The sequence below is a fragment of the Notolepis coatsorum genome (genome assembly GCF_963971535.1).
Source record: "Notolepis coatsorum genome assembly, chromosome: 7".
NCBI lineage: Eukaryota > Metazoa > Chordata > Actinopteri > Aulopiformes > Paralepididae > Notolepis > Notolepis coatsorum.
In genome coordinates, this window is record NC_140171.1 from 175,574,695 (window position 1) to 175,601,276 (window position 26,582).

Sequence of the window (26,582 nt, forward strand, 5' to 3'; positions counted from 1 at the left end):
ATTATAATCTACATGTAAACCTACAGGTCTCTCTAGTCATTATATTATAATCTGTATGTAAACCTACAGGTCTCTAGTCATTATATTATAATCTGCATGTAAACCTACAGGTCTCTCTAGTCATTATATTATAATCTGCATGTAAACCTACAGGTCTCTAGTCATTATATTATAATCTGCATGTAATCCTACAGGTCTCTCTAGTCATTATATTATAATCTGCATGTAAACATACAGGTCTCTCTAGTCATTATATTATAATCTACATGTAAACCTACAGGTCTCTAGTCATTATATTATAATCTGCATGTAAACCTACAGGTCTCTCTAGTCATTATATTATAATCTGCATGTAAACCTACAGGTCTCTAGTCATTATATTATAATCTGCATGTAAACCTACAGGTCTCTCTAGTCATTATATTATAATCTGTATGTAAACCTACAGGTCTCTCTAGTCATTATATTATAATCTACATGTAAACCTACAGGTCTCTCTAGTCATTATATTATAATCTGTATGTAAACCTACAGGTCTCTCTAGTCATTATATTATAATCTGCATGTAAACCTACAGGTCTCTAGTCATTATATTATAATCTGCATGTAAACCTACAGGTCTCTAGTCATTATATTATAATCTGCATGTAAACCTACAGGTCTCTAGTCATTATATTATAATCTGCATGTAAACCTACAGGTCTCTCTAGTCATTATATTATAATCTGCATGTAAACCTACAGGTCTCTAGTCATTATATTATAATGTGTATGTAAACCTACATGTCTCTCTAGTCATTATATTATAATCTGCATGTAAACCTACAGGTCTCTAGTCATTATATTATAATCTGCATGTAAACCTACAGGTCTCTAGTCATTATATTATAATCTACATGTAAACCTACAGGTCTCTAGTCATTATATTATAATCTACATGTAAACCTACAGGTCTCTAGTCATTATATTATAATCTGTATGTAAACCTACAGGTCTCTATAGTCATTATATTATAATCTGCATGTAAACCTACAGGTCTCTAGTCATTATATTATAATCTACATGTAAACCTACAGGTCTCTAGTCATTATATTATAATCTACATGTAAACCTACAGGTCTCTAGTCATTATATTATAATCTGTATGTAAACCTACAGGTCTCTCTAGTCATTATATTATAATCTGCATGTAAACCTACAGGTCTCTAGTCATTATATTATAATCTGCATGTAAACCTACAGGTCTCTAGTCATTATATTATAATCTGCATGTAAACCTACAGGTCTCTAGTCATTATATTATAATCTACATGTAAACCTACATGTCTCTAGTCATTATATTATAATCTGTATGTAAACCTACAGGTCTCTAGTCATTATATTATAATCTGCATGTAAACCTACAGGTCTCTCTAGTCATTATATTATAATCTACATGTAAACCTACAGGTCTCTAGTCATTATATTATAATCTGTATGTAAACCTACAGGTCTCTAGTCATTATATTATAATCTGTATGTAAACCTACAGGTCTCTAGTCATTATATTATAATCTGCATGTAAACCTACAGGTCTCTAGTCATTATATTATAATCTGTATGTAAACCTACAGGTCTCTCTAGTCATTATATTATAATCTGCATGTAAACCTACAGGTCTCTAGTCATTATATTATAATCTACATGTAAACCTACAGGTCTCTCTAGTCATTATATTATAATCTGCATGTAAACCTACAGGTCTCTAGTCAGTATATTATAATCTGTATGTAAACCTACAGGTCTCTCTAGTCATTATATTATAATCTGCATATAAACCTACAGGTCTCTAGTCATTATATTATAATCTGCATGTAAACCTACAGGTCTCTCTAGTCATTATATTATAATCTGCATGTAAACCTACAGGTCTCTAGTCATTATATTATAATCTGTATGTAAACCTACAGGTCTCTAGTCATATTATAATCTACATGTAAACCTACAGGTCTCTAGTCATTATATTATAATCTGCATGTAAACCTACAGGTCTCTAGTCATTATATTATAATCTGCATGTAAACCTACAGGTCTCTAGTCATTATATTATAATCTGCATGTAAACCTACAGGTCTCTCTAGTCATTATATTATAATCTGCATGTAAACCTACAGGTATCTAGTCATTATATTATAATCTGCATGTACACCTACAGGTCTCTAGTCATTATATTATAATCTGCATGTAAACCTACAGGTCTCTAGTCATTATATTATAATCTGCATGTAAACCTACAGGTCTCTAGTCATTATATTATAATCTGTATGTAATCCTACAGGTCTCTAGTCATTATATTATAATCTGCATGTAAACCTACATGTCTCTAGTCATTATATTATAATCTGCATGTAAACCTACAGGTCTCTAGTCATTATATTATAATCTGTATGTAAACCTACAGGTCTCTAGTCATTATATTATAATCTGCATGTAAACCTACAGGTCTCTAGTCATTATATTATAATCTACATGTAAACCTACAGGTCTCTAGTCATTATATTATAATCTGTATGTAAACCTACAGGTCTCTAGTCATTATATTATAATCTGTATGTAAACCTACAGGTCTCTAGTCATTATATTATAATCTACATGTAAACCTACAGGTCTCTCTAGTCATTATATTATAATCTGTATGTAAACCTACAGGTCTCTAGTCATTATATTATAATCTACATGTAAACCTACAGATCTCCCTAGTCATTATATTATAATCTGCATGTAAACCTACAGGTCTCTAGTCATTATATTATAATCTGTATGTAAACCTACAGGTCTCTCTAGTCATTATATTATAATCTGCATGTAAACCTACAGGTCTCTAGTCATTATATTATAATCTGTATGTAAACCTACAGGTATCTCTAGTCATTATATTATAATCTACATGTAAACCTACAGGTCTCTCTAGTCATTATATTATAATCTACATGTAAACCTACAGGTCTCTCTAGTCATTATATTATAATCTACATGTAAACCTACAGGTCTCTAGTCATTATATTATAATCTGCATGTAAACCTACAGGTCTCTAGTCATTATATTATAATCTGTATGTAAACCTACAGGTCTCTCTAGTCATTATATTATAATCTGTATGTAAACCTACAGGTCTCTAGTCATTATATTATAATCTGTATGTAAACCTACAGGTCTCTAGTCATTATATTATAATCTACATGTAAACCTACAGGTCTCTCTAGTCATTATATTATAATCTGCATGTAAACCTACAGGTCTCTAGTCATTATATTATAATCTACATGTAAACCTACAGGTCTCTCTAGTCATTATATTATAATCTACATGTAAACCTACAGGTCTCTAGTCATTATATTATAATCTGCATGTAAACCTACAGGTCTCTAGTCATTATATTATAATCTGCATGTAAACCTACAGGTCTCTAGTCATTATATTATAATCTGAATGTAAACCTACAGGTCTCTCTAGTCATTATATTATAATCTGCATGTAAACCTACAGGTCTCTAGTCGTTATATTATAATCTGTATGTAAACCTACAGGTCTCTAGTCATTATATTATAATCTGCATGTAAACCTACAGGTCTCTAGTCATTATATTATAATCTGTATGTAAACCTACAGGTCTCTAGTCATTATATTATAATCTGCATGTTAAACTACAGGTCTCTAGTCATTATATTATAATCTACATGTAAACCTACAGGTCTCTAGTCATTATATTATAATCTGCATGTAAAACTACAGGTCTCTAGTCATTATATTATAATCTACATGTAAACCTACAGGTCTCTCTAGTCATTATATTATAATCTGCATGTAAACCTACATGTCTCTCTAGTCATTATATTATAATCTGTATGTAAACCTACAGGTCTCTCTAGTCATTATATTATAATCTACATGTAAACCTACAGGTCTCTCTAGTCATTATATTATAATCTGCATGTAAACCTACAGGTCTCTCTAGTCATTATATTATAATCTGTATGTAAACCTACAGGTCTCTAGTCATTATATTATAATCTGCATGTAAACCTACAGGTCTCTAGTCATTATATTATAATCTGCATGTAAACCTACAGGTCTCTCTAGTCATTATATTATAATCTGTATGTAAACCTACAGGTCTCTAGTCATTATATTATAATCTGCATGTAAACCTACAGGTCTCTAGTCATTATATTATAATCTACATGTAAACCTACAGGTCTCTCTAGTCATTATATTATAATCTGCATGTAAACCTACAGGTCTCTAGTCATTATATTATAATCTGCATGTAAACCTACAGGTCTCTAGTCATTATACTATAATCTGCATGTAAACCTACAGGTCTCTAGTCATTATATTATAATCTGCATGTAAACCTACAGGTCTCTAGTCATTATACTATAATATGCATGTAAACCTACAGGTCTCTAGTCATTATACTATAATCTGCATGTAAACCTACAGGTCTCTAGTCATTATATTATAATCTGCATGTAAACCTACAGGTCTCTCTAGTCATTATATTATAATCTACATGTAAACCTACAGGTCTCTAGTCATTATATTATAATCTGCATGTAAACATACATGTATCTAGTCATTATATTATAATCTACATGTAAACCTACAGGTCTCTCTAGTCATTATATTATAATCTACATGTAAACCTACAGGTCTCTCTAGTCATTATATTATAATCTGCATGTAAACCTACAGGTCTCTAGTCATTATATTATAATCTGCATGTAAACCTACAGGTCTCTCTAGTCATTATATTATAATCTACATGTAAACCTACAGGTCTCTAGTCATTATATTATAATCTGTATGTAAACCTACAGGTCTCTAGTCATTATATTATAATCTACATGTAAACCTACAGGTCTCTAGTCATTATATTATAATCTGTATGTAAGCCTACAGGTCTCTAGTCATTATATTATAATCTACATGTAAACCTACAGGTCTCTAGTCATTATATTATAATCTACATGTAAACCTACAGGTCTCTCTAGTCATTATATTATAATCTGCATGTAAACCTACAGGTCTCTCTAGTCATTATAATCTACATGTAAACCTACAGGTCTCTAGTCATTATATTATAATCTACATGTAAACCTACAGGTCTCTAGTCATTATATTATAATCTACATGTAAACCTACAGGTCTCTCTAGTCATTATATTATAATCTGCATGTAAACCTACAGGTCTCTAGTCATTATATTATAATCTAGATGTAAACCTACAGGTCTCTAGTCATTATATTATAATCTGTATGTAAACCTACAGGTCTCTCTAGTCATTATATTATAATCTGCATGTAAACCTACAGGTCTCTAGTCATTATATTATAATCTGTATGTAAACCTACAGGTCTCTCTAGTCATTATATTATAATCTGCATGTAAACCTACAGGTCTCTCTAGTCATTATATTATAATCTGCATGTAAACCTACAGGTCTCTCTAGTCATTATATTATAATCTACATGTAAACCTACAGGTCTCTCTAGTCATTATATTATAATCTACATGTAAACCTACAGGTCTCTAGTCATTATATTATAATCTACATGTAAACCTACAGGTCTCTAGTCATTATATTATAATCTACATGTAAACCTACAGGTCTCTAGTCATTATATTATAATCTGCATGTAAACCTACAGGTCTCTAGTCATTATATTATAATCTGCATGTAAACCTACAGGTCTCTCTAGTCATTATATTATAATCTGTATGTAAACCTACAGGTCTCTAGTCATTATATTATAATCTGTATGTAAACCTACAGGTCTCTAGTCATTATATTATAATCTGCATGTAAACCTACAGGTCTCTCTAGTCATTATATTATAATCTGCATGTAAACCTACAGGTCTCTAGTCATTATATTATAATCTGCATGTAAACCTACAGGTCTCTAGTCATTATATTATAATCTGCATGTAAACCTACAGGTCTCTAGTCATTATATTATAATCTACATGTAAACCTACAGGTCTCTCTAGTCATTATATTATAATCTGTATGTAAACCTACAGGTCTCTAGTCATTATATTATAATCTGCATGTAAACCTACAGGTCTCTCTAGTCATTATATTATAATCTGCATGTAAACCTACAGGTCTCTAGTCATTATATTATAATCTGCATGTAATCCTACAGGTCTCTCTAGTCATTATATTATAATCTGCATGTAAACATACAGGTCTCTCTAGTCATTATATTATAATCTACATGTAAACCTACAGGTCTCTAGTCATTATATTATAATCTGCATGTAAACCTACAGGTCTCTCTAGTCATTATATTATAATCTGCATGTAAACCTACAGGTCTCTAGTCATTATATTATAATCTGCATGTAAACCTACAGGTCTCTCTAGTCATTATATTATAATCTGTATGTAAACCTACAGGTCTCTCTAGTCATTATATTATAATCTACATGTAAACCTACAGGTCTCTCTAGTCATTATATTATAATCTGTATGTAAACCTACAGGTCTCTCTAGTCATTATATTATAATCTGCATGTAAACCTACAGGTCTCTAGTCATTATATTATAATCTGCATGTAAACCTACAGGTCTCTAGTCATTATATTATAATCTGCATGTAAACCTACAGGTCTCTAGTCATTATATTATAATCTGCATGTAAACCTACAGGTCTCTCTAGTCATTATATTATAATCTGCATGTAAACCTACAGGTCTCTAGTCATTATATTATAATGTGTATGTAAACCTACATGTCTCTCTAGTCATTATATTATAATCTGCATGTAAACCTACAGGTCTCTAGTCATTATATTATAATCTGCATGTAAACCTACAGGTCTCTAGTCATTATATTATAATCTACATGTAAACCTACAGGTCTCTAGTCATTATATTATAATCTACATGTAAACCTACAGGTCTCTAGTCATTATATTATAATCTGTATGTAAACCTACAGGTCTCTATAGTCATTATATTATAATCTGCATGTAAACCTACAGGTCTCTAGTCATTATATTATAATCTACATGTAAACCTACAGGTCTCTAGTCATTATATTATAATCTACATGTAAACCTACAGGTCTCTAGTCATTATATTATAATCTGTATGTAAACCTACAGGTCTCTCTAGTCATTATATTATAATCTACATGTAAACCTACAGGTCTCTAGTCATTATATTATAATCTGCATGTAAACCTACAGGTCTCTAGTCATTATATTATACTCTGCATGTAAACCTACAGGTCTCTAGTCATTATATTATAATCTACATGTAAACCTACAGGTCTCTAGTCATTATATTATAATCTGTATGTAAACCTACAGGTCTCTAGTCATTATATTATAATCTGCATGTAAACCTACAGGTCTCTCTAGTCATTATATTATAATCTACATGTAAACCTACAGGTCTCTAGTCATTATATTATAATCTGTATGTAAACCCACAGGTCTCTAGTCATTATATTATAATCTGCATGTAAACCTACAGGTCTCTCTAGTCATTATATTATAATCTACATGTAAACCTACAGGTCTCTAGTCATTATATTATAATCTGTATGTAAACCTACAGGTCTCTAGTCATTATATTATAATCTGTATGTAAACCTACAGGTCTCTAGTCATTATATTATAATCTGCATGTAAACCTACAGGTCTCTAGTCATTATATTATAATCTGTATGTAAACCTACAGGTCTCTCTAGTCATTATATTATAATCTGCATGTAAACCTACAGGTCTCTAGTCATTATATTATAATCTACATGTAAACCTACAGGTCTCTCTAGTCATTATATTATAATCTGCATGTAAACCTACAGGTCTCTAGTCAGTATATTATAATCTGTATGTAAACCTACAGGTCTCTCTAGTCATTATATTATAATCTGCATATAAACCTACAGGTCTCTAGTCATTATATTATAATCTGCATGTAAACCTACAGGTCTCTCTAGTCATTATATTATAATCTGCATGTAAACCTACAGGTCTCTAGTCATTATATTATAATCTGTATGTAAACCTACAGGTCTCTAGTCATATTATAATCTACATGTAAACCTACAGGTCTCTAGTCATTATATTATAATCTGCATGTAAACCTACAGGTCTCTAGTCATTATATTATAATCTGCATGTAAACCTACAGGTCTCTAGTCATTATATTATAATCTGCATGTAAACCTACAGGTCTCTCTAGTCATTATATTATAATCTGCATGTAAACCTACAGGTATCTAGTCATTATATTATAATCTGCATGTACACCTACAGGTCTCTAGTCATTATATTATAATCTGCATGTAAACCTACAGGTCTCTAGTCATTATATTATAATCTGCATGTAAACCTACAGGTCTCTCTAGTCATTATATTATAATCTGCATGTAAACCTACAGGTCTCTAGTCATTATATTATAATGTGTATGTAAACCTACATGTCTCTCTAGTCATTATATTATAATCTGCATGTAAACCTACAGGTCTCTAGTCATTATATTATAATCTGCATGTAAACCTACAGGTCTCTAGTCATTATATTATAATCTACATGTAAACCTACAGGTCTCTAGTCATTATATTATAATCTACATGTAAACCTACAGGTCTCTAGTCATTATATTATAATCTGTATGTAAACCTACAGGTCTCTATAGTCATTATATTATAATCTGCATGTAAACCTACAGGTCTCTAGTCATTATATTATAATCTACATGTAAACCTACAGGTCTCTAGTCATTATATTATAATCTACATGTAAACCTACAGGTCTCTAGTCATTATATTATAATCTGTATGTAAACCTACAGGTCTCTCTAGTATTTATATTATAATCTGCATGTAAACCTACAGGTCTCTAGTCATTATATTATAATCTGCATGTAAACCTACAGGTCTCTAGTCATTATATTATAATCTGCATGTAAACCTACAGGTCTCTAGTCATTATATTATAATCTACATGTAAACCTACAGGTCTCTAGTCATTATATTATAATCTGTATGTAAACCTACAGGTCTCTAGTCATTATATTATAATCTGCATGTAAACCTACAGGTCTCTCTAGTCATTATATTATAATCTACATGTAAACCTACAGGTCTCTAGTCATTATATTATAATCTGTATGTAAACCCACAGGTCTCTAGTCATTATATTATAATCTGCATGTAAACCTACAGGTCTCTCTAGTCATTATATTATAATCTACATGTAAACCTACAGGTCTCTAGTCATTATATTATAATCTGTATGTAAACCTACAGGTCTCTAGTCATTATATTATAATCTGTATGTAAACCTACAGGTCTCTAGTCATTATATTATAATCTGCATGTAAACCTACAGGTCTCTAGTCATTATATTATAATCTGTATGTAAACCTACAGGTCTCTCTAGTCATTATATTATAATCTGCATGTAAACCTACAGGTCTCTAGTCATTATATTATAATCTACATGTAAACCTACAGGTCTCTCTAGTCATTATATTATAATCTGCATGTAAACCTACAGGTCTCTAGTCAGTATATTATAATCTGTATGTAAACCTACAGGTCTCTCTAGTCATTATATTATAATCTGCATATAAACCTACAGGTCTCTAGTCATTATATTATAATCTGCATGTAAACCTACAGGTCTCTCTAGTCATTATATTATAATCTGCATGTAAACCTACAGGTCTCTAGTCATTATATTATAATCTGTATGTAAACCTACAGGTCTCTAGTCATATTATAATCTACATGTAAACCTACAGGTCTCTAGTCATTATATTATAATCTGCATGTAAACCTACAGGTCTCTAGTCATTATATTATAATCTGCATGTAAACCTACAGGTCTCTAGTCATTATATTATAACCTGCATGTAAACCTACATGTCTCTCTAGTCATTATATTATAATCTGCATGTAAACCTACAGGTATCTAGTCATTATATTATAATCTGCATGTACACCTACAGGTCTCTAGTCATTATATTATAATCTGCATGTAAACCTACAGGTCTCTAGTCATTATATTATAATCTGCATGTAAACCTACAGGTCTCTAGTCATTATATTATAATCTGTATGTAATCCTACAGGTCTCTAGTCATTATATTATAATCTGCATGTAAACCTACATGTCTCTAGTCATTATATTATAATCTGCATGTAAACCTACAGGTCTCTAGTCATTATATTATAATCTGTATGTAAACCTACAGGTCTCTAGTCATTATATTATAATCTGTATGTAAACCTACAGGTCTCTAGTCATTATATTATAATCTGCATGTAAACCTACAGGTCTCTCTAGTCATTATATTATAATCTACATGTAAACCTACAGGTCTCTAGTCATTATATTATAATCTGTATGTAAACCCACAGGTCTCTAGTCATTATATTATAATCTGCATGTAAACCTACAGGTCTCTCTAGTCATTATATTATAATCTACATGTAAACCTACAGGTCTCTAGTCATTATATTATAATCTGTATGTAAACCTACAGGTCTCTAGTCATTATATTATAATCTGTATGTAAACCTACAGGTCTCTAGTCATTATATTATAATCTGCATGTAAACCTACAGGTCTCTAGTCATTATATTATAATCTGTATGTAAACCTACAGGTCTCTCTAGTCATTATATTATAATCTGCATGTAAACCTACAGGTCTCTAGTCATTATATTATAATCTACATGTAAACCTACAGGTCTCTCTAGTCATTATATTATAATCTGCATGTAAACCTACAGGTCTCTAGTCAGTATATTATAATCTGTATGTAAACCTACAGGTCTCTCTAGTCATTATATTATAATCTGCATATAAACCTACAGGTCTCTAGTCATTATATTATAATCTGCATGTAAACCTACAGGTCTCTCTAGTCATTATATTATAATCTGCATGTAAACCTACAGGTCTCTAGTCATTATATTATAATCTGTATGTAAACCTACAGGTCTCTAGTCATATTATAATCTACATGTAAACCTACAGGTCTCTAGTCATTATATTATAATCTGCATGTAAACCTACAGGTCTCTAGTCATTATATTATAATCTGCATGTAAACCTACAGGTCTCTAGTCATTATATTATAATCTGCATGTAAACCTACAGGTCTCTCTAGTCATTATATTATAATCTGCATGTAAACCTACAGGTATCTAGTCATTATATTATAATCTGCATGTACACCTACAGGTCTCTAGTCATTATATTATAATCTGCATGTAAACCTACAGGTCTCTAGTCATTATATTATAATCTGCATGTAAACCTACAGGTCTCTAGTCATTATATTATAATCTGTATGTAATCCTACAGGTCTCTAGTCATTATATTATAATCTGCATGTAAACCTACATGTCTCTAGTCATTATATTATAATCTGCATGTAAACCTACAGGTCTCTAGTCATTATATTATAATCTGTATGTAAACCTACAGGTCTCTAGTCATTATATTATAATCTGCATGTAAACCTACAGGTCTCTAGTCATTATATTATAATCTACATGTAAACCTACAGGTCTCTAGTCATTATATTATAATCTGTATGTAAACATACAGGTCTCTAGTCATTATATTATAATCTGTATGTAAACCTACAGGTCTCTAGTCATTATATTATAATCTACATGTAAACCTACAGGTCTCTCTAGTCATTATATTATAATCTGTATGTAAACCTACAGGCCTCTAGTCATTATATTATAATCTACATGTAAACCTACAGATCTCCCTAGTCATTATATTATAATCTGCATGTAAACCTACAGGTCTCTAGTCATTATATTATAATCTGTATGTAAACCTACAGGTCTCTCTAGTCATTATATTATAATCTGCATGTAAACCTACAGGTCTCTAGTCATTATATTATAATCTGTATGTAAACCTACAGGTATCTCTAGTCATTATATTATAATCTACATGTAAACCTACAGGTCTCTCTAGTCATTATATTATAATCTACATGTAAACCTACAGGTCTCTCTAGTCATTATATTATAATCTACATGTAAACCTACAGGTCTCTAGTCATTATATTATAATCTGCATGTAAACCTACAGGTCTCTAGTCATTATATTATAATCTGTATGTAAACCTACAGGTCTCTCTAGTCATTATATTATAATCTGTATGTAAACCTACAGGTCTCTAGTCATTATATTATAATCTGTATGTAAACCTACAGGTCTCTAGTCATTATATTATAATCTACATGTAAACCTACAGGTCTCTCTAGTCATTATATTATAATCTGCATGTAAACCTACAGGTCTCTAGTCATTATATTATAATCTGTATGTAAACCTACAGGTCTCTCTAGTCATTATATTATAATCTGCATGTAAACCTACAGGTCTCTAGTCATTATATTATAATCTGTATGTAAACCTACAGGTATCTCTAGTCATTATATTATAATCTACATGTAAACCTACAGGTCTCTCTAGTCATTATATTATAATCTACATGTAAACCTACAGGTCTCTCTAGTCATTATATTATAATCTACATGTAAACCTACAGGTCTCTAGTCATTATATTATAATCTGCATGTAAACCTACAGGTCTCTAGTCATTATATTATAATCTGTATGTAAACCTACAGGTCTCTCTAGTCATTATATTATAATCTGTATGTAAACCTACAGGTCTCTAGTCATTATATTATAATCTGTATGTAAACCTACAGGTCTCTAGTCATTATATTATAATCTACATGTAAACCTACAGGTCTCTCTAGTCATTATATTATAATCTGCATGTAAACCTACAGGTCTCTAGTCATTATATTATAATCTACATGTAAACCTACAGGTCTCTCTAGTCATTATATTATAATCTACATGTAAATCTACAGGTCTCTAGTCATTATATTATAATCTGCATGTAAACCTACAGGTCTCTAGTCATTATATTATAATATGCATGTAAACCTACAGGTCTCTAGTCATTATATTATAATCTGAATGTAAACCTACAGGTCTCTCTAGTCATTATATTATAATCTGCATGTAAACCTACAGGTCTCTAGTCGTTATATTATAATCTGTATGTAAACCTACAGGTCTCTAGTCATTATATTATAATCTGCATGTAAACCTACAGGTCTCTAGTCATTATATTATAATCTGTATGTAAACCTACAGGTCTCTAGTCATTATATTATAATCTGCATGTTAAACTACAGGTCTCTAGTCATTATATTATAATCTACATGTAAACCTACAGGTCTCTAGTCATTATATTATAATCTGCATGTAAAACTACAGGTCTCTAGTCATTATATTATAATCTACATGTAAACCTACAGGTCTCTCTAGTCATTATATTATAATCTGCATGTAAACCTACATGTCTCTCTAGTCATTATATTATAATCTGTATGTAAACCTACAGGTCTCTCTAGTCATTATATTATAATCTACATGTAAACCTACAGGTCTCTCTAGTCATTATATTATAATCTGCATGTAAACCTACAGGTCTCTCTAGTCATTATATTATAATCTGTATGTAAACCTACAGGTCTCTAGTCATTATATTATAATCTGCATGTAAACCTACAGGTCTCTAGTCATTATATTATAATCTGCATGTAAACCTACAGGTATCTCTAGTCATTATATTATAATCTGTATGTAAACCTACAGGTCTCTAGTCATTATATTATAATCTGCATGTAAACCTACAGGTCTCTAGTCATTATATTATAATCTACATGTAAACCTACATGTCTCTCTAGTCATTATATTATAATCTGCATGTAAACCTACAGGTCTCTAGTCATTATATTATAATCTGCATGTAAACCTACAGGTCTCTAGTCATTATACTATAATCTGCATGTAAACCTACAGGTCTCTAGTCATTATATTATAATCTGCATGTAAACCTACAGGTCTCTAGTCATTATACTATAATATGCATGTAAACCTACAGGTCTCTAGTCATTATACTATAATCTGCATGTAAACCTACAGGTCTCTAGTCATTATATTATAATCTACATGTAAACCTACAGGTCTCTAGTCATTATATTATAATCTGCATGTAAACCTACAGGCCTCTAGTCATTATATTATAATCTGTATGTAAACCTACAGGTCTCTCTAGTCATTATATTATAATCTGCATGTAAACCTACAGGTCTCTCTAGTCATTATATTATAATCTGTATGTAAACCTACAGGTCTCTAGTCATTATATTATAATCTACATGTAAACCTACAGGTCTCTAGTCATTATATTATAATCTGCATGTAAACCTACAGGTCTCTCTAGTCATTATATTATAATCTGTATGTAAACCTACAGGTCTCTAGTCATTATATTATAATCTACATGTAAACCTACAGGTCTCTAGTCATTATATTATAATCTGCATGTAAACCTACAGGTCTCTCTAGTCATTATATTATAATCTGCATGTAAACCTACAGGTCTCTAGTCATTATACTATAATCTGCATGTAAATCTACAGGTCTCTAGTCATTATATTATAATCTGCATGTAAACCTACAGGTCTCTAGTCATTATATTATAATCTGTATGTAAACCTACAGGTCTCTAGTCATTATATTATAATCTGCATGTAAACCTACAGGTCTCTAGTCATTATATTATAATCTACATGTAAACCTACATGTCTCTCTAGTCATTATATTATAATCTGCATGTAAACCTACAGGTCTCTAGTCATTATATTATAATCTGCATGTAAACCTACAGGTCTCTAGTCATTATACTATAATCTGCATGTAAACCTACAGGTCTCTAGTCATTATATTATAATCTGCATGTAAACCTACAGGTCTCTAGTCATTATACTATAATATGCATGTAAACCTACAGGTCTCTAGTCATTATACTATAATCTGCATGTAAACCTACAGGTCTCTAGTCATTATATTATAATCTACATGTAAACCTACAGGTCTCTAGTCATTATATTATAATCTGCATGTAAACCTACAGGCCTCTAGTCATTATATTATAATCTGTATGTAAACCTACAGGTCTCTCTAGTCATTATATTATAATCTGCATGTAAACCTACAGGTCTCTCTAGTCATTATATTATAATCTGTATGTAAACCTACAGGTCTCTAGTCATTATATTATAATCTACATGTAAACCTACAGGTCTCTAGTCATTATATTATAATCTGCATGTAAACCTACAGGTCTCTCTAGTCATTATATTATAATCTGTATGTAAACCTACAGGTCTCTAGTCATTATATTATAATCTACATGTAAACCTACAGGTCTCTAGTCATTATATTATAATCTGCATGTAAACCTACAGGTGTCTAGTCATTATACTATAATCTGCATGTAAACCTACAGGTCTCTAGTCATTATATTATAATCTGCATGTAAACCTACAGGTCTCTAGTCATTATACTATAATATGCATGTAAACCTACAGGTCTCTAGTCATTATACTATAATCTGCATGTAAACCTACAGGTCTCTAGTCATTATATTATAATCTACATGTAAACCTACAGGTCTCTAGTCATTATATTATAATCTGCATGTAAACCTACAGGCCTCTAGTCATTATATTATAATCTGTATGTAAACCTACAGGTCTCTCTAGTCATTATATTATAATCTGCATGTAAACCTACAGGTCTCTCTAGTCATTATATTATAATCTGTATGTAAACCTACAGGTCTCTAGTCATTATATTATAATCTACATGTAAACCTACAGGTCTCTAGTCATTATATTATAATCTGCATGTAAACCTACAGGTCTCTCTAGTCATTATATTATAATCTGTATGTAAACCTACAGGTCTCTAGTCATTATATTATAATCTACATGTAAACCTACAGGTCTCTAGTCATTATATTATAATCTGCATGTAAACCTACAGGTCTCTCTAGTCATTATATTATAATCTGTATGTAAACCTACAGGTCTCTAGTCATTATATTATAATCTACATGTAAACCTACAGGTCTCTCTAGTCATTATATTATAATCTACATGTAAACCTACAGGTCTCTCTAGTCATTCTATTATAATCTACATGTAAACCTACAGGTCTCTAGTCATTATATTATAATCTACATGTAAATCTACAGGTCTCTCTAGTCATTATATTATAATCTACATGTAAACCTACAGGTCTCTAGTCATTATATTATAATCTGCATGTAAACCTACAGGTCTCTAGTCATTATATTATAATCTGCATGTAAACCTACAGGTCTCTAGTCATTATATTATAATCTGCATGTAAACCTACAGGTCTCTAGTCATTATATTATAATCTGCATGTAAACCTACAGGTCTCTAGTCATTATATTATAATCTGCATGTAAACCTACAGGTCTCTAGTCATTATATTATAATCTACATGTAAACCTACAGGTCTCTAGTCATTATATTATAATCTACATGTAAACCTACAGGTCTCTACTCATTATATTATAATCTGCATGTAAACCTACAGGTCTCTAGTCATTATATTATAATCTACATGTAAACCTACAGGTCTCTAGTCATTATATTATAATCTACATGTAAACATACAGGTCTCTAGTCATTATATTATAATCTACATGTAAACCTACAGGTCTCTCTAGTCATTATATTATAATCTGTATGTAAACCTACAGGTCTCTCTAGTCATTATATTATAATCTGCATGTAAACCTACAGGTCTCTCTAGTCATTATATTATAATCTGCATGTAAACCTACAGGTCTCTCTAGTCATTATATTATAATCTGCATGTAAACCTACAGGTCTCTAGTCATTATATTATAATCTACATGTAAACCTACAGGTCTCTCTAGTCATTATATTATAATCTACATGTAAACCTACATGTCTCTAGTCATTATATTATAATCTGCATGTAAACCTACATGTCTCTCTAGTCATTATATTATAATCTGCATGTAAACCTACAGGTCTCTCTAGTCATTATATTATAATCTGCATGTAAACCTACAGGTCTCTAGTCATTATATTATAATCTGCATGTAAACCTACAGGTCTCTAGTCATTATATTATAATCTGCATGTAAACCTACAGGTCTCTAGTCATTATATTATAATCTGTATGTAAACCTACAGGTCTCTAGTCATTATATTATAATCTGCATGTAAACCTACAGGTCTCTCTAGTCATTATATTATAATCTACATGTAAACCTACAGGTCTCTCAAGTCATTATATTATAATCTGCATGTAAACCTACCGGTCTCTCTAGTCATTATATTATAATCTGTATGTAAACCTACAGGTCTCTAGTCATTATATTATAATCTGTATGTAAACCTACAGGTCTCTAGTCATTATATTATAATCTGTATGTAAACCTACAGGTCTCTCTAGTCATTATATTATAATCTGTATGTAAACCTACAGGTCTCTAGTCATTATATTATAATCTGTATGTAAACCTACAGGTCTCTAGTCATTATATTATAATCTGCATGTAAACCTACAGGTCTCTCTAGTCATTATATTATAATCTGTATGTAAACCTACAGGTCTCTCTAGTCATTATATTATAATCTACATGTAAACCTACAGGTCTCTAGTCATTATATTATAATCTGCATGTAAACCTACAGGTCTCTCTAGTCATTATATTATAATCTGCATGTAAACCTACAGGTCTCTCTAGTCATTATATTATAATCTGCATGTAAACCTACAGGTCTCTCTAGTCATTATATTATAATCTGCATGTAAACCTACAGGTCTCTAGTCATTATATTATAATCTGCATGTAAACCTACAGGTCTCTCTAGTCATTATATTATAATCTGCATGTAAACCTACAGGTCTCTAGTCATTATATTATAATCTGCATGTAAACCTACAGGTCTCTAGTCATTATATTATAATCTGCATGTAAACCTACAGGTCTCTAGTCATTATATTATAATCTGCATGTAAACCTACAGGTCTCTAGTCGTTATATTATAATCTGCATGTAAACCTACAGGTCTCTAGTCATTATATTATAATCTGCATGTAAACCTACAGGTCTCTAGTCATTATATTATAATCTGCATGTAAACCTACAGGTCTCTAGTCGTTATATTATAATCTGCATGTAAACCTACAGGTCTCTAGTCGTTATATTATAATCTGCATGTAAACCTACAGGTCTCTAGTCATTATATTATAATCTGCATGTAAACCTACAGGTCTCTCTAGTCATTATATTATAATCTGCATGTAAACCTACAGGTCTCTAGTCATTATATTATAATCTGCATGTAAACCTACAGGTCTCTAGTCATTATATTATAATCTGCATGTAAACCTACAGGTCTCTAGTCATTATATTATAATCTGTATGTAAACCTACAGGTCTCTAGTCATTATATTATAATCTGCATGTAAACCTACAGGTCTCTAGTCATTATATTATAATCTGCATGTAAACCTACAGGTCTCTAGTCATTATATTATAATCTGTATGTAAACCTACAGGTCTCTAGTCATTATATTATAATCTGCATGTAAACCTACAGGTCTCTAGTCATTATATTATCATCTGTATGTAAACCTACAGGTCTCTAGTCATTATATTATAATCTGCATGTAAACCTACAGGTCTCTAGTCATTATATTATAATCTGCATGTAAACCTACAGGTCTCTAGTCGTTATATTATAATCTACATGTAAACCTACAGGTCTCTAGTCATTATATTAAAATCGGCATGTAAACCTACAGGTCTCTAGTCGTTATATTATAAGCTCATCAGATTGTCAGTCTCTCCACACCTCTGAAATGAACCCAGGCCCCTGTTTGTGATACTATAATATACATAAATGCAATTAAAAGTCATTACCACCAACATTTTCTAATTTCTTTCAAATTAATTTGGTCGTGGAGGTCACTTCGGGCAGAGTGCGTTTCCAAAAAGCACTTGCACCAATATATATTTTAATAATATATACATATATATAGTATATATATAAGGTCTGCATGACTCCAAGTCAAGACTGAAAGCTCTGCCAATAGAAAATGAACATTTTAAACTGTTAAAAACTGTTTACATTTAGTTAGATTGGCTAACTGTACACCATAGCTTGCACAATCACTTTTAACCCTTTCACTGCCACACGACAGAAGGTTAACCCTTTACTATCACACAACCGACGGCGATGCTCCATCATTAGCATCATTTGCTCAGCTCAGCTAATGATGCTAATGATGGAGCATCGCCGTCGGTTGTGTGATAGCAAAGGGCTAACCTTCTGTCGTGTGGCAGTGATGCCACAGATTACTTGTAAAAATAATCTGATTACTGATTACTGATTACTCCTTTAAAAAATAATCTAGTTACTTGACTGATTACTTGATTATCAAAGTATCAAAGTAACTTAGTTACTTTGAAAGTAACTAGGTTACGAAGTGGTCGTCGTCGTCCCTGCTGCTGCCACAAGAATGACAACAGTTTTTTCTCTCTCTCTCTCTCTCTCTCTCTCTCTCCCAAATCCATTCTGAGACAACGGACTCAGTGCGTACTCCGCAAGTCGCGCGTAACATGAATCTCTCTATCTCACTCTCACTCTCACTCTCTCTCAAGTAGCCAAAGTGATATATGATGAATTGAAAATGGGGGACCCTGATGTAAACAAGACGAAAGTCTTTCTCTGGTCTGCATCCCCTTAACAATTGTATGTTTTGAGCTGTACTGTACTGTACCCATTCTGCAATCTGTTAATAAAGTTTTCAATCAATCAATCAAGTACACTATAAAAAACGAACTGGATAGTTGATTTAACTTCATGCTGAAGCCATTCTAAAATCAGCTATAAACGTAAACATGTGTGTGTGGCTGTGTGTGCGTGTGCGAGCGCACGTCCCATCTCCGGTCTAGCTGACTGTACCCCTGGCTCTCTTATCATCAGCATTATGAGATAGTGACTAAATAGTAACTCACAGCCACTTGGAAAAGTAACTGTAATCAGATTACTGGCTTGTAAAAAGTAAGTAAGTTAGATGACTATTTACTGAAAAAGTTATCAGATTAGAGTAACTAGTTACTGGCAGTGGTGCGTTATTGGAATCAACTGGGATTGCACGCACCTAATGGCGCCACGTGCACGCGCGCTCCCGGCGCGTGCGCGCGCTCCCGCGAATGCGCGCGCTCCCGCGAATGCGCATTTAATGTCCCCTCGCTTGAGCACAGACTACAGACAGTGCCTAATTGCCTCTACGAATGGAATGTAACACATGTCATTCACAACAAGTTAGGTGTGAATGTATCTGATAACGTATTTAACACACCTGACGACCGGCGCTATTGATATGCAAATAGCGAGTACTTATCTGGGGTTGCACGTAGTCTACCCCCGTCCCATGAAGAACGCATGCCTGGTTACTGACATCACTGGTCGTGTGGCAGTGAAAGGGTTAACCTTCTGTCGTGTGGCAGTGAAAGGGTTAAGGAAAATAAAAACAATAAACAATAAAGACACGTAGGACGTGACGCTGACCTGGTCTCTGTAGAACATATCAATAAAGACACGTGATGCTGACCTGGTCTCTGTGGAACATATCAATAAAGACACGTGACGCTGACCTGGTCTCTGTAGAACATATCAATAAAGACACGTGACGCTGACCTGGTCTCTGTAGAACATATCAATAAAGACACGTGACGCTGACCTGGTCTCTGTAGAACATATCAATAAAGACACGTGACGCTGACCTGGTCTCTGTGGAACATATCAATAAAGACACGTGACGCTGACCTGGTCTCTGTGGAACATATCAATAAAGACACGTGACGCTGACCTGGTCTCTGTGGAACATATCAATAAAGACACGTGATGCTGACCTGGTCTCTGTAGAACATATCAATAAAGACACGTGACGCTGACCTGGTCTCTGTGGAACATATCAATAAAGACACGTGACGCTGACCTGGTCCTTGTAGAACATATCAATAAAGACACGTGACGCTGACCTGGTCTCTGTAGAACATATCAATAAAGACACGTGACGCTGACCTGGTCTCTGTAGAACATATCAATAAAGACACGTGACGCTGACCTGGTCTCTGTGGAACATATCAATAAAGACACGTGACGCTGACCTGGTCTCTGTAGAACATATCAATAAAGACACGTGATGCTGACCTGGTCCTTGTAGAACATATCAATAAAGACACGTGACGCTGACCTGGTCTCTGTGGAACATATCAATAAAGACACGTGACGCTGACCTGGTCTCTGTAGAACATATCAATAAAGACACGTGACGCTGACCTGGTCTCTGTAGAACATATCAATAAAGACACGTGATGCTGACCTGGTCCTTGTAGAACATATCAATAAAGACACGTGACGCTGACCTGGTCTCTGTGGAACATATCAATAAAGACACGTGACGCTGACCTGGTCTCTGTGGAACATATCAATAAAGACACGTGACGCTGACCTGGTCTCTGTGGAACATATCAATAAAGACACGTGACGCTGACCTGGTCTCTGTGGAACATATCAATAAAGACACGTGACGCTGACCTGGTCTCTGTAGAACATATCAATAAAGACACGTGACGCTGACCTGGTCTCTGTGGAACATATCAATAAAGACACGTGACGCTGACCTGGTCTCTGTAGAACATATCAATAAAGACACGTGACGCTGACCTGGTCTCTGTGGAACATATCAATAAAGACACGTGACGCTGACCTGGTCTCTGTGGAACATATCAATAAAGACACGTGACGCTGACCTGGTCTCTGTAGAACATATCAATAAAGACACGTGACGCTGACCTGGTCCTTGTAGAACATATCAATAAAGACACGTGACGCTGACCTGGTCTCTGTAGAACATATCAATAAAGACACATGACGCTGACCTGGTCTCTGTAGAACATATCAATAAAGACACGTGATGCTGACCTGGTCTCTGTAGAACATATCAATAAAGACACGTGACGCTGACCTGGTCTCTGTAGAACATATCAATAAAGACACGTGACGCTGACCTGGTCTCTGTGGAACATATCAATAAAGACACGTGACGCTGACCTGGTCTCTGTAGAACATATCAATAAAGACACGTGACGCTGACCTGGTCTCTGTGGAACATATCAATAAAGACACGTGACGCTGACCTGGTCTCTGTAGAACATATCAATAAAGACACGTGACGCTGACCTGGTCTCTGTAGAACATATCAATAAAGACACGTGATGCTGACCTGGTCTCTGTGGAACATATCAATAAAGACACGTGACGCTGACCTGGTCCTTGTAGAACATATCAATAAAGACACATGACGCTGACCTGGTCCTTGTAGAACATGTCGCTGGCCATCTGGACGATCTTCTCCACCTGGACGACCGACCCGATGGTGTCCAGCTCCACCTCAGCCAGCATGGTGAGGACCAGCAGGGCCTCCACTAGGAGCTGCCGGTACTCCGGCTGGGGCACCCGGTTCAGCACCATCTCCACGGCGACAGAGAACTTTATTTCTTTTGCCGTCATCTGGATATGGGGGTGGGGGGGGGGGGGGGACGAGCGGGATGAAAGATAATGGAAATGAAGAGGGACGGAGGGAAAGAAACAAATAGAAACATGGAGGTAGAAAGGGGATAAGCTGGACGAATCTATCAGGGCAGACAAGGAAGGGCTCTTTACCTCTCTGGTGATGGATGATGGAAGGACATATCCCTCAATGGACAGGCCGTCGCACTGGGAAAGACATTATTATTATTATTAATATTATTTTTATTATTATTACTGCCTGAAAAAGTCACCTTTCTAAGGTCACTAATGCAAACTTTATGTCCCCGTTATTTAAGTATTATACATTATTCACATGGGGGTCACATAGGGGTCACATAGGGGTCACATAGGGGTCACAGAGTAACTCACCATATGATACCATCACCATACATTCACATAGGGGTCACATAGGGGTCACATAGGGGTCACATAGGGGTCACATAGGGGTCACAGAGTAACTCACCATATGATACCATCACTATACATTGCCCACAATAACAATGGTATTGATACAGGCTGTGATACAAATACCAAATAAGCCAGATACTAAATAAGTAAGTACTCAAACTCAAACCAGTATAAAGTCTGGAGCTGCTCCATAGATGGATGGATTGGATGGGAGACTGACCCACAGAATATTCGTTTGAGTTTTTAATACTCGAATCAGCGTTATTCTATAGTAGTGTGATGTGAATGAGCTGCAGGGCGATGACGTCAGGAGCAGGGGCTCCCTGATTGAACGCAGGTGAGACTGATTTCGGGCGGGGATGAGACGCTGAACACTAAGACAGTGGGACTCTCGTGTCGGGCTGGGAGCACCTCGCTACAGTGTCAGCTGTATCAGATGTTGGGGGGAGTGAGGTCACGGTCAGTTAGGACCGCCGGCGATGAAGACAGACAGCCAGCGGACCCCCCCCCCAGGTTCCTGTTAGTGCTGAGGAGGGGAGGCTTAACGCCACAGAGCAGACCCCGAGGATGGGCACGCCACAGAGCCGACCCCGGCACGTTAAGTCCACTTTCACATATTGTATTTTGTATAGCAGGTTGTATTTTGTATAGCAGATTGTATTTTGTATAGCAGATTATATTTTGTATATCATTGTATTTTGTATAGCATATTGTATTTTGTATAGCACAGGGGTGGCCAACCCGCGGCTCGCGAGCCGCATGCGGCTCTTTGCCCGTCAATGTGCGGCTCTTCCATCCATAAAAAAAAATAAAAAATTTTTTTTTTTATGTCACTCATTCCATAAGGACGTAGAATAAACATTTACAATTTTTTTTTAAATGGTCCATTTGCATGTTCTTGGTATCTGAATCTAGGGACATATATGGATCAGTGTCAGAAATAGTGTGTCTGTTACTAGGCTTGAGTAAATTGTAATGAACCAAAGGAGAATATCAATTCTATTTAAAAATGATCTTTGACTGTAAATAACACCATGCTAAAATTGACCAGACCTGAAAAATCTAAGCAAATGAATAAAGGGAAGATGATTAAACAGAAGGTTTTGTAGATACAGTACTGAATTCTGCCATCTTTTTTATAATGTAAATTTCTCCACCATTTTTCATCATATTGCAACACCGTTTTTTGCAAGACGTTCACAGAAAGGTAGAGAAACTAACTGCGTTCTGTTTTATGGCAATAACGTTCAGGTTTGTGGGAGATAATCCCAAAAAATAAGAGAAATTAAAAAGTAAATCCAGAAGTCAGATGATTGACAGGGGCTGGTGTGAGCTGGGTAGGGTAGTTTTTCGAAATTTGAAAGCCCTGAGTCTCTTCCTTCAAAAGACTACACTCACTTTTGGCTGTGCCACTTCCTCCTGTCAATATGCGCCGGTTTCCGACTCAATGCCCTGAGATTTCTATAATCTTATATTTCACTAATAACAGTTAAAATAATTGGTAAACAAACATAATGCTGAAAATATACACTTTTACTGTATATCTCTGGCTTAAGAGGTTAACCCTGTGAGGCCCAAATTAAAAAGAAATTAGCAACTTCAGAGGCCAGAGGGTGGGACATATAAACACATTTACTATCAAATAGCATTGTGAGGCTGAACAACAGGACCAATTGACTATACATGTGCTTAAAGGGGAACTATCTTATAAATGGCTTTTTTCAGTGTTTACCATTGTTTCTTAGCTATGTGGACTTATATTAATAGGATATATGTCTCTAATTCTCATATTGGCGAATTCTTCCAATTCTCCTCTCACAATATTCACCCTCACTGAACTGAGTCATCTGAAAATGTGCATATCTGTGATGTCAGAGATTTCTCAGCTGCATAATAATGTGGCAGTTGATGTGGCAGTTGGCACCAGGCCACACAGTGGTTGGAGCCCAGCCTCAAAACGGCTTAAGATCTTGAGGTAGAAAAATGCGGTTTTTAGTACTTGATTAGAAATACAAAACAATGCATTTTTTTTGAAAAAAACCTAGGTGTTCCATAGACTCACAGGAATTGTGTAAAAGTGCCCAAATAGTGAAAGAAATAGTAAAATAGTTCCCCTTTAACATTTTTTAAATAAACATTATTTTTTTAAATGGCTAAAAGTGATTTTGTAATTTTGCAACCGTGGGTCTCACAGGGTACTTTTAACCCTGTGAGGCCCAAATAAAAAAGACATTAGCAACTTCAGAGGCCAGAGGGTGAGACCTATAAACACATGAAGGGTGCCGTGACTGAAAAAAAAGGTTGAGAAACGCTGGTATATGGTGTGGCTCTTTGTGGTACCACAGTCATTTTTTTGTGGCTCTTAGTCTCTGACTGGTTGGCCACCCCTGCTATAGCAGATTGTATTTTTTATACCATATTATATTTTGTATATCATATTATATTTTGTATAGCATATTATATTTTGTATATCATATTATATTTTGTATAGCATATTGTATTTTGTATATCATATTATATTTTGTATATCATATTATATTTTGTATATCATATTGTATTTTGTATAGCAGATTATATTTTGTATAGCATATTGTATTTTGTATAGCAGATTGTATTTTTTATACCATATTATATTTTGTATATCATATTATATTTTGTATAGCATATTATATTTTGTATATCATATTATATTTTGTATAGCATATTGTATTTTGTATAGCATATTGTATTTTGTATAGCAGATTATATTTTGTATATCATATTGTATTTTGTATAGCAGATTATATTTTGTATAGCATATTGTATTTTGTATAGCCGATTGTATTTTGTATACCATATTATATTTTGTATAGCATATTATAATTTGTATAGCATATTGTATTTTGTATAGCAGATTGTATTTTGTATACCATATTATATTTTGTATATCATATTATATTTTGTATAGCATATTATATTTTGTATATCATATTCTATTTTGTATAGCATATGGTATTTTGTATATCATATTATATTTTGTATATCATATTATATTTTGTATAACATCTTATATTTTGTATAGCATATTGTATTTTGTATAGCCGATTGTATTTTGTATATCATATTGTATTTTGTATATCATATTGTATTTTGTATAGCAGATTGTATTTTGTATATCATATTGTATTTTGTATAGCCGATTGTATTTTGTATATCATATTATATTTTGTATACCATATTATATTTTGCATAGCATATTGTATTTTGTATAGCAGATTGTATTTTGTATATCATATTATATTTTGTATAGCATATTATATTTTGTATAGCAGATTGTATTTTGTATAGTATATTATATTTTGTATAGCATATTGTATTTTGTATAGCAGATTGTATTTTGTATATCATATTGTATTTTGTATAGCATATTATATTTTGTATAGCAGATTGTATTTTGTATATCATATTGTATTTTGTATAGCATATTATATTTTGTATAGCAGATTGTATTTTGTATACCATATTATATTTTGTAAATCATATTGTATTTTGTATAGCAGATTGTATTTTGTATATCATATTATATTTTGTATACCATATTATGTTT

General features: G+C 33.2%; 1 protein-coding gene across 1 annotated transcript in view; it reads right to left on the reverse strand.

Moving 5' to 3' along the window:
• Positions 1–26,582, reverse strand: part of LOC311231846 (phosphorylase b kinase regulatory subunit alpha, skeletal muscle isoform-like) — a gene marked incomplete at both ends in the record, with an annotated part of 218,579 nt that overhangs the window by 4,135 nt on the left and 187,862 nt on the right. Inside the window, 2 exons of the mRNA XM_084318467.1 lie at positions 22,367–22,567; positions 22,721–22,774. Coding sequence (XP_084174593.1) covers positions 22,367–22,567; positions 22,721–22,774 — 255 coding nt within the window. The remainder of the gene's footprint in view (positions 1–22,366; positions 22,568–22,720; positions 22,775–26,582) is intronic.